At 39.0% G+C, this 10,739-nt stretch overlaps 1 protein-coding gene across 1 annotated transcript; it reads right to left on the reverse strand.

Annotated features, from left to right (window-relative positions):
* Positions 1-3,097: 3,097 nt before the first annotated feature.
* On the reverse strand, positions 3,098-9,892 carry LOC124753074 (kelch domain-containing protein 4-like; the record flags this gene model as incomplete). The annotated part of the gene is made up of 3 exons (XM_047249009.1): positions 9,645-9,892; positions 9,387-9,557; positions 3,098-3,199 (listed from the first exon to the last, which is right to left on the reverse strand). Coding segments are annotated over exons 1-3 (387 nt in total), but the record flags the coding sequence as incomplete, so codon positions are not given.
* Positions 9,893-10,739: the final 847 nt, after the last annotated feature.

A 10,739-nucleotide genomic window follows, 5' to 3' on the forward strand; every position in this document is an offset into this window, starting at 1 on the left:
CTAGTAATGTAACAAACAAGAAGATCATTAATGCACAAAAGAAAAAGCAATGGACCCAAGATGGAACCTTGAGGAACACCACATGTTACTTAATTCCCAATTAGTTGAAGACAGATTGCTTACTCCATAGGTATTTCACAAGGGCACCAACTGTACCTGTTCAGCAGGTAAGAGCTGAAGCATATTGCAGCACTGCCAGTGACATCATAATATTCTAATTGACTCAAAAGAATGCTGTGATTCACACAGTCAAAAGCTTTATACAGGTTACAAAAAATCCCAGTTAGCCTCTAATTTGTCATGCAATGAATTAAGTACAGTACAATTCTCACTGTGTGTGTAAATAGCCTTCTCTGTGTTGGAACCTTTAAGAAACCCAAACTGTGACTGGAAAAAAACATTATTTGCAGCCAAACGCTTCAGACAATGCTTGAATACACCTTTTCAGATATTTTTGAAAAAGCTGCAAAAGTGAAATTGGTCAATAGTTTGATGGCATCTCTCTATCTCCCTTCTTGTCAAGAGGCTTACCTTCAGCATATTTTAGGCATTCGCAAATGTTCCACTAATAAAGAGATTTATTACACAAATAACTTCGATACAATGCAACTTGCATGATCACTCTTTGATTAACTTTGCTGATATGTTATCATAACCACAAGAATACTTTTGATTTTAAGGATTTCACAAAGGGTGCTACTTCTTTGGAAAAAGTGAGAGTCATTTCCATATTAATGAAGTAATTTGTAGAGACTGGTCTCAGACATTCCATTGCATTGCTTACTGAGCTCTGATAACACCCAACTAGTCAGTAACAGAAACAAAGTACTTGTTTAAGATGTTTGAAACACTGCATACCCTTGTTACCAATGTCTCATTTGTTCCTTCCTGGTCCCATCTGTCTCTGTCTTCAGTATATCCCATATAGTTTTTATTCTGTTGCCTGATGTAATTATCTTTTTCTCACAATAAAGCTGATTAGATTTTCTGGATTATTTGCTTCAATATTTTGAGGTATTCTTTGTGATGTATAACAATGTTAACATCAGAGCTGTTCCTAAATAGTGGATAGTTTCCTTTTTTCCACATATCTTTATTCCTTGTGTAATCCATGGTTTACTTTTAGACTTCTGTTTGAGTTGAGTAACTTTAGGGGAAAAACAATTTCCAAATTAGAAAGTAACTTTATAAATGAATGGTTGTATTTTCCATTTGAGTCAGAAGTATTGTAAACATCTATCCAGTTCATGTTTATGAGTAATAATCTAAAATTCTCAATTTTTAGTAATTTAGTACCCTCCCATGCTCAGATTTTATATCCTGACAAGTTTCAACATTTAACATAAGATGCTACATGTCAGATGATATGTGATTTGACTCTTTTCCCCTAGATTTGTCTACAAAAATATTATCAACAGCAGTCTCAATAGTTACTGATGGCAATATTGATCACTGACAGAGCTTTTTCAATAACTCTCCTTTAAAAATCACCAGCAACCACTACTTCCTTGTTTTTTTCCTGTAAGTTGGGATAGCATAGCTTCCAGATTTTTTTATGAAGAGGCTAAAGTTTCCTGAAGTTGTGTGTGTCTATTTACAATTATAAAGACTTATCATGAAATTGTGGTTTCTTTGCCCAAGTTCCTAAGTGCTGCTCTAGGCAAATTTGTTAATATAGTGTTCTTAAAATTAAAACAGTTTCTGGCAAATTTGGCAACTCCTCTTTCTCCATATTTTCTCTATAGATGTAAGAGGCTAACTTAAATGCTGTAACAGTCGACATATCTATACCAGTGGTCACATGATGTTTGCAGAAGAGATTATATTAATTGGTTTTGCACAAATCTAATTCTTCAACACAAATAAGCAACTCATTAAGCTTATCCCTAAGTCCTCAGATATTATGATGCAATAAGAATAACTAATTTTGTGCACTGGCTCGATTAAAACAGGAAGCCCCTAATTTTTCTGTCAGTTTCTGAAAATCTCCAGTTTCAATTAGAGGCTGTTTGCATGAAATGTGTATATTAAAATTTGCTTTCTGGTTGCCTGTTTTCCAACACCAGTATGTCACATTGCTGAAGCTATCTTTACCAGGTCACCCTCAATTGAATAATTAGGGTCCCCTATCTATGCTGCTGCCCACTTGCCACAATTACCACAGTGTCTTCCTTTGTGAATGGTCCTTGTATGTGAAATTCTTGAAGGTGATAGATGTTTTAGGTTGTATACCTGTAATACCTTACAAATATTTTTGTGTCTTGAGCCCATGGCGTGTGCAATACCCTGCATATTGCTTACACCCTCCCTTCGAAAATTAACTGAATACAAGTGTGTGTATTTTTCTAAAATTTGTATTAAGACAGATGAATTGTATTAATTCATTAAATGCTAAAATTGGAACTGCTTGACCAAGGTCCACAAAAAAGTCATTGAGTCACAATCTTTCTAAAAAGCCAATTTATCAAGGGTGAATGTATTATGAAACATGGAAAAACCAAAAATGTGATAGTGATCTCTTCGCCTTTAATTTTTTATTAACTGCATTTTATTTTGTAGTATCCTCTAGCCTCTCATCTGTCAGGGTCTCTAAATTTTAGGACAGAAATGACTTATCTATTCCATAGTTTTTTTGTAGGGTCTTCTTAATATGACTCCTGCCCCACCGCTCTCCCACTATTTTAATGGACCAACTTTTGAGGAAGAAAATATGCTCTTCTGTAGTCCTGTTCCGGTCATTAACATCTGATTGCTTTTTAAACAACTGAATTACCTCTGTTGAACAATGTGGACCTTCATTTGCAGCATGCATATTTTGAGTGGGACATTTTCTAAGATATATTAGCGATTCCTTACTTTCAGTTTTCCCCCTCACTACAGAAATAAACAAAATCTGAATTTTACTGCACACAACTGATTGCTACATTTCCTTCATGAAATATATCTATTAACTCTGTATACCTTATCTTCTCCCACTTTTTTGTAGCTAAATGGTAAACCCAAAGGTCTCTGTAATGATAGAATTGAGACTGTGAAGGGCTGGGCATATTCCCCACCAAAAATCCACAGCTGCCCTTTCCCAGCTGCTACAGCAAACAGCCTGGTGACCACTGCGTGGTGGAGGAGCTCCTGGCGACTTAACTAACACCCACTCGTTGCGTGGGATGTTGTAAAAGAAGAGATCATTGTACATCTCCGTCTGGAAAATTAAAAATTGCGGACATCAGAAAGATTACAATAAAGATAAATATTCATATAATAAGTAAGACACAGCAATCACATTACAGCCTTATGTACTGAAATCTAATCAAACAAACTGTCATAATGACAATGCACTTAAGATGATAGCGTCAGCTTCAGTAATAAAACTGAACCAGAAATGCAGCAAAGAGCGAATGAGTTAGAAAATATAAAATGAACAAAGAATGTTTCAAAATACGGGCTTTCCTCAGATTAAGGTTTCTGACAGTTTATTTACACTATATATTAGGTGCAGAATCGCTCTTTCAGCCCATAATATACAAAATGGCGTGCTGTTTCTGCATTTTGTGATGCTTTTGTCAGTAACTTATAATTTTCCTATAATATCTATTGTATGCAATATTTTAACAAGGGAAAGAAAACACTAGCAGGCACAGAACTATCAGGTAGCATGTTTAATCTGGAATGTGCTAGACAAGCTATAGATCTATCACTTAACTGAACAAAGTGATGTGATAGAGAAGAAATGTGTAAAATCGTGCACCCAGTTAATGGTAATTGTTGAACATCAAAAATAAATTACAAGAAAATAATGTATGATGATTTGCTCATTAACTAAGCAAGTTAGCACGAAAACCAGTGCTAGCTTAAAACAAATAATTTCTTGTATATAAGACACTGCTTAGGGTAGTGGATATGAATGATATTACATATGTTGGACCTTATATACATGGCCTGACAAATACAGGGTGTTTCAAAAATGGCCGGTATATTTTGAAAACGGCAATAAAAACTAAATGAGCAGCGATAGAAATACACCGTTTGTTGCAATATGCGTGGGACAACAGTACATTTTCAGGCGGACAAACTTTCGAAATTACAATAGTTACAATTTTCAACAACAGATGGCGCTGCAAGTGATGTGAAAGATATAGAAGACAACGCAGTCTGTGGGTGCGTCATTCTGTACGTCGTCTTTCTGCCTGTAAGCGTGTGCTGTTTACAACGTGCAAGTGTGCTGTAGACAACATGGTTTATTCCTTAGAACAGAGGATTTTTCTGGTGTTGAAATTCCCACCGCCTAGAACACAGTGTTGTTTGCAACAAGACGAAGTTTTCAATGGAGGTTTAATGTAACCAAAGGACCCGAAAAGCGATACAATAAAGGATCTGTTTGAAAAATTTGAACGGACTGGGAACGTGACGGATGAACGTGCTGGAAAGGTAGGGCGACCGCGTACAGCAACCACAGAGGGCAACGCGCAACTAGTGCAGCAGGTGATCCAACAGCGGCCTCGGGTTTCCCGTTCGCCGTGTTGCAGCTGCGGTCCAAATGACGCCAACGTCCACGTATCGTCTCATGCGCCAGAGTTTACACCTCTATCCATACAAAATTCAAACGCGGCAACCCCTCAGCGCCGCTACCATTGCTGCACGAGAGACATTCGCTAACGATATAGTGCACAGGATTGATGACGGCGATATGCATGTGGGCAGCATTTGGTTTACTGACGAAGCTTATTTTTACCTGGACGGCTTCGTCAATAAACAGAACTGGCGCATATGGGGAACCGAAAAGGCCCCATGTTGCAGTCCCATCGTCCCCTGCATCCTCAAAAAGTACTGGTCTGGGCCGCCATTTCTTCCAAAGGAATCATTGGCCCATTTTTCAGATCCAAAACGATTACTGCATCACGCTATCTGGACCATTCTTCGTGAATTTGTGGCGGTACAAACTGCCTTAGACGACACTGCGAACACCTCGTGGTTTATGCAAGATGGTGCCCGGCCCACATCGCACGGCCGACGTCTTTAATTTCCTGAATGAATATTTCGTTGATCGTGTGATTGCTTTGGGCTATCCGGAACATACAGAGGCGGCGTGGATTGGCCTCCCTATTCGCCAGACATGAACCCCTGTGACTTCTTTCTGTGGGGACACTTGAAAGACCAGGTGTACTGCCAGAATCCAGAAACAATTGAACAGCTGAAGCAGTACATCTCATCTGCATGTGAAGCCATTCCGCCAGACACGTTGTCAAAGGTTTCGGGTAATTTCATTCAGAGACTACGCCATATTATTGCTACGCATGGTGGATATGTGGAAAATATCGTACTATAGAGTTTCCCAGACCGCAGCGCCATCTGTTGTTGAAAATTGTAACTACTGTAATTTCGAAAGTTTGTCTGCCCGAAAATGTACTGTTGTCCCAAGCATATTGCAACAAACGGTGTATTTCTATCGCTGCTCGTTTAGTTTTTATTGCCATTTCAAATATACCGGTCATTTTTGAAACACCCTGTAAAAGTGAAGCACCTAGAAGAAGAGGAGGAAATGAAATGAAACTTCATGGGTTGAAAGGACACATGACGTTATTGCAGTGATTGCAAAATCAAGTCAAATTTATATAGAACATGGCAGTATGGGCTCACTTATCAATACAACGTTGCACCTCCTCTAGCTTGGAAGCACGCACTGTTTTGGCTGGGAAGGGTGTTATAAAGCTATTGTATCCTCTCCTGAGGCAAGCTGACCCACAACAGTTGTAATTTGTCCTAGATATCCTGGATACTGGCACTGGAATGGAGTTGATTCCTGAGTTGGTCCCACATATGTTCTACTGGGGGCAGTTCTGGGAATCTTGCTGGCTGTGGCAGTACCTTAACATTATGCACACAGTTCTTAGAAAAACATTGTGTGTGTGGACAAGCAATGTCTTGTTAAAAATGGCACTTAGTACTGTCACATGAGGGGTAATGTATGAGGACACAGGATGTCAATGACATACTGTTGTGTTGTGCGAGTTCCCTCAATCTTTACCAGGCATGACCTGAAATCATATCGGATGGCTCCCTGTCCCGCACACCATGATATCAGTAGTTACACAACTGTGCCTCTGCAGACCATTGGAAGAATAGGATATCTCCCGAGACCACTGCTGTACCTGCTGATGATGGTCATTTAGTAGTGCAGAACCACGATCCAATGCTGGACACTATTTGAGGCCATTCATCAGCATTTCATTCTTCATAGTCACTGCATCACTCCAAAAGCAGCTGCATGGGATGGCAATTCTCTAGTCTGCCAGCTGCTAGTCTCCAACCAATGGTGCACAATATTAAGAAAGCTGCAGGGAGTCTATTACTTTGGCAGACACAGATGTGAAAGGGTTGCAATGAACAATGGACGACTGTCAAAACCGAATGCTCCACAAATCTGAATATTGCCAAAGTCAAGCAGTCAGCCAAAAGGAGTCCACTTTCATATTCTATTAGGTGCTGACCATGCTGTCTTACATGAGATTGTGGTATCTCCACGTACTAGATGTTCTATTTATCTGACGACCATCTGAGTGGCGCACATAGATGTCGTGCATCGAACATTCCATTGCCCAGTGATCAGATGCTGTGTCACCTGTCTACTGGTGCAGTACGACATGACAACATTTAAAATATAAGCAAATAAATTTTGTATTCACCCATGTCAAGCAAGATGCTGGAACACTCTGCCATTATTTTCCACACATCTATGACAACTACTCAAGAAATTATTAATCACATAATGTAATTCTCTCCGAGATATTGTATTAATTGATTCCTTGAGTTCCTCTATCGTGTGAGGATTTGTTGTGTACACTTTGTCCTTCAGTGCACCCCAGAAATGAAACTAAGCAATAAGGCACAACTGTATCAAGTGCCTTCTGGAAGACAACGTATATGGCATCAACATAGGAACCATTATCTATGGCCCTCTGGATTTCATGGACAAGAGACTTTTTTCTTCAAAAAGGTCATAATATGAACGCATAAAACATTTTCTATCAATCTACAACAGACTGAAGCAAGTAATATGGGACTGTTAGATAATACGAGCATTCAGGTACAGAGAGACAGTCTGAATGGTAAATAACAATTGGCAATTATGGTTTGTAATCAGCAAGCAAGCTGATCATTCTGAACTCTGGCTCTGAGATTTAGAAGCACTCTGACCTCCATGGAGAATGCTTCCAGTATATCTCTGTCAGGGTGCAGATTGGTTGTAAACTCTTCATATACTGTCAAGGCAGTGTACCACTGGTAGCATTGTAGGAGGTCAAACTATTACATACATATTTTCTGGGATGTTGGTATTCCATCTGGGCTGAAAGAATACCAGGAATAGTGGATTGAGGGAGATCAGCAATGGGTCAAGCCCATCGGGCAGGAACAGTAACTTCTGTGACCGCACTTTGCAATAAATACTCATTAGGAGAGTATTGATGGGTGATCAGTTTTAATTGTTAAAAACCATTCAAAAGCCAAGATCGTACAAAATATTTTTTTTATTCAAGACAACCACTTTCAACAGTCTGAACTGTAGTCTTCAGGTCTTAAACATTTTTTTGTAGTTAATATGTTCATTTTATGCTGAACCTCATGCACAAGGTGTCAAACGCTAAGCTTTATCCAGTTAACATCTTGTGAATGAGGTTCAGTGTAAAATGAACATGTTTTCCTACAAAAAGACCTGAAGATGACAGCTAAGACTTATGAAACCAGTTGTTGGGGGAGGGGGGGGGGGATGCTTTGTGCAATCTTGGCTTTTGAATGGTTTTTAAAACAATTCATGGCTTTTGCACAAAAATACTGCACCTGCTCAAACTTTGTTGCTTTTTTGTGAATTGTTGATCAGAAACAATACTGTAATGATGAGTCAGCCTCTATACTCATCAGACATGGCCCAATGTGACTTTTTTCTGTCCTCAAAAACAAAGGATTACCTTGCTTTAAGCATAGATGAGATTAAAGATGCATCAGTGAGAGAGCTAAAAGCTATCCCAAAAATCAAGCTCTAAAATGGTTTTGAGAGTTGGAAAAAGTGCTGGAGTAAGTGTACAACATCTAACACGAATTGTTTTGAAAGGGATAACTTTGATGTGGATGAATAAAAAAATTTCCCTCAAAAAAAGAATTCTGTTATGTTCTCAAAGCACTCCATAAGTTTTATTACAGAGGTACAGATGGTGGGATAAATTAAGATGATGACTATGCTGTAAACAAGAAAATTAAAAACAATATTACAAACAGTGAAGGAATCTTAGATAGAATAGCAACACTTGTCTCAAAAATAAACAAAAGATGCTCCATGTAAATTATCCAAGTCTGTGCACCAATGTGCTCACACAAACCTTTATGGTGAGTTACAGAAACTAGTACATGAAAGCAACTCCCAACACGATGATAATGCGATATTTTAAAGCAAAAGTAGGACAAAAACTGTACATAAAACTGACTAACTTTTAAGTAACAATACAGAAACTGTTCAGGATAAGCTGATTTTATACCAATTGGAAACTGCAAGTGATCAGAAACTCTGAGGTAACACACAGATACAAAGATGAAAAGAAACAGACTCATCAGTCAGGAAGCTGGAAGTGTAGATTATGAGAAAGTATTTAAGTTTTGGGAGGCAATAACAATAATCCCATTTATCATCCACTGCTGGATACAGGCCTCTTCGAGAATTTTCCATACATTACAGTTTTCAACTTTCCACAACCAAGTATGTCCTATAATTTCCTTAAGGCCATCCTCTAACTCTCTCTCTCTCTCTCTCTCTCTCTCTCTCTCTCTCTCTCTCTCTCTCTCTCTCTCTCTCTTTCCAATTTTTGTACATTAAGTTTAATTAAACAAGTTCAGCACATTAAAAAAATGCATGTTATACATAGAAAAAAGGGTGCTTTTTTTTTTAACTGAGGCACTTACACAAACACCAAAAGAGTTGTAAGCAATAAGAAGACAAAGTAAACTAAAATGGACGAAGGGCAAAGTTAAAGAAAAGGCAAGAATTGGAAAGAATAATAGGAATATTGTACAATAGACTGAATTAAATGAAATTATTTGGAAACTTCTTGGAGAGGATAAGAGTGAAGGATATCATAAAAATATCTATGGAATGCCAGCAGAGGAATAGGTCTACGTCATCGAAAGTGGAACATTTCTGCAATTTTTATAGGGTATTCTAACTGCCTCGCTCATTGATTTATAACAAGCTTTTATAATACTGTAAAAACGATAGAGAATTCCAAATAATGCATTGCCATAATCCACAACATAAGAATGCCAAATGACGCCTGCCATCTCTCTGAAACAAAATGCCTAGTTTCGTACATGTACTTGGAATAGTTTGCATGCTGAAATCTTACTTTTTGTCCATTAAAATATTCTCCGCCAAATAAAATTAGCTCATCCTTTTCAGTATGGGGAACAAAAGAAAAGTTCACTCTTCTGCTTGGTGGGCCGACACGCAGTTCCACAGTTTGCATTTTCTTCTGCTCTTCTTTTTCGATTTGGGCAACAATTTTTTCAATATCATCCTAGCAAGAAGATATATGAAAAGTTATTTCAGGAAACAGAAGCGTTTTTATGGCGCATAACTGAAAATGAGCTTTTAGCGGCATTACTTCACCAATTGCAGCGAGTTCTTTCTTCTGTTTCTGAGACAGCTTCTTCTCTGTCTTCGCAGCGGTTTTCTCAGCTCCCTTCCCCTTTTTCTTATTTTTATCTTTCTTGCCCATGACACACGGTTATTACTGTTACTCTTCCTCAAACAATTTACGCTACAACACTACGATTGCACACCATGTGGGCAGCAAAACATAAACAAACATAACACTCTCGTGTCGCTATTCGATTGTTTCATGTCTGCAACTGGTCTGCTAAAGCTAAAGCTAAACACACAGTCTAACAAGCGGATCGGACGGAGCGACGGTGTTCTTTGAGTGACCGACTTTCGTATATATCTACATCTATACTCTGCAAACAACAGTGAGATGCATGGCAGAGGGTACGTCCCACTGAATTGGTTAATAGGATTTCTTCCCGTTCCATTCACGTATGAAGCGCGGGAAAAATGATTGTTTGAATTCCTCTGCGCGTGCAGTAATTAATGTAATTTCATCGCCACGATCCGTATGTGAGCGATACGTATGGGACTGTAGTACACACATCAAAATTTTTTTTGCATAACCTCGGTTCCGAGAGTTCCAGGAACCTATACGGAAAACTGGAATAGAGATCAACATAAACATTATTTCCGACCTTTTTATTGCTCATGAAAACCACACATTGCATGTTGAACCACCATACAGCGAGACCTTCACAGGTGGTGGTCCGGATTGCTGTACACACCGGTACGTCTAATACCCAGTAGCACGTCCTCTTGCATTGATGCATGCCTGTATTCGTCATGGCATACTATCCAAGACACTGTTGGTCCAGATTGTCCCACTCCTCAACGGCGATTTGGCGTAAATACCTCAGCCCTTTTCACTCTATCCCAGGCATGTGCGATAGGGTTCATGTCTGGGGAACATGCTAGCCACTCTAGTCGAGCAATGTCGTTATCCTGAAGGAAGTCATTTACAAGATGTGCACGATGGGGGCGCGAACTGTCGTCCATGAAGACGAATGCCTCGCCAGTATGCTGCCGATATGGTTGTACTATCAGTCGGAGGATGGCATTCACGTACAGCCATAATGACGGCGCCGATATGGTT

Source organism: Schistocerca piceifrons, unplaced genomic scaffold (genome assembly GCF_021461385.2).
Source record: "Schistocerca piceifrons isolate TAMUIC-IGC-003096 unplaced genomic scaffold, iqSchPice1.1 HiC_scaffold_520, whole genome shotgun sequence".
NCBI classification, from domain to species: Eukaryota; Metazoa; Arthropoda; class Insecta; order Orthoptera; family Acrididae; genus Schistocerca; species Schistocerca piceifrons.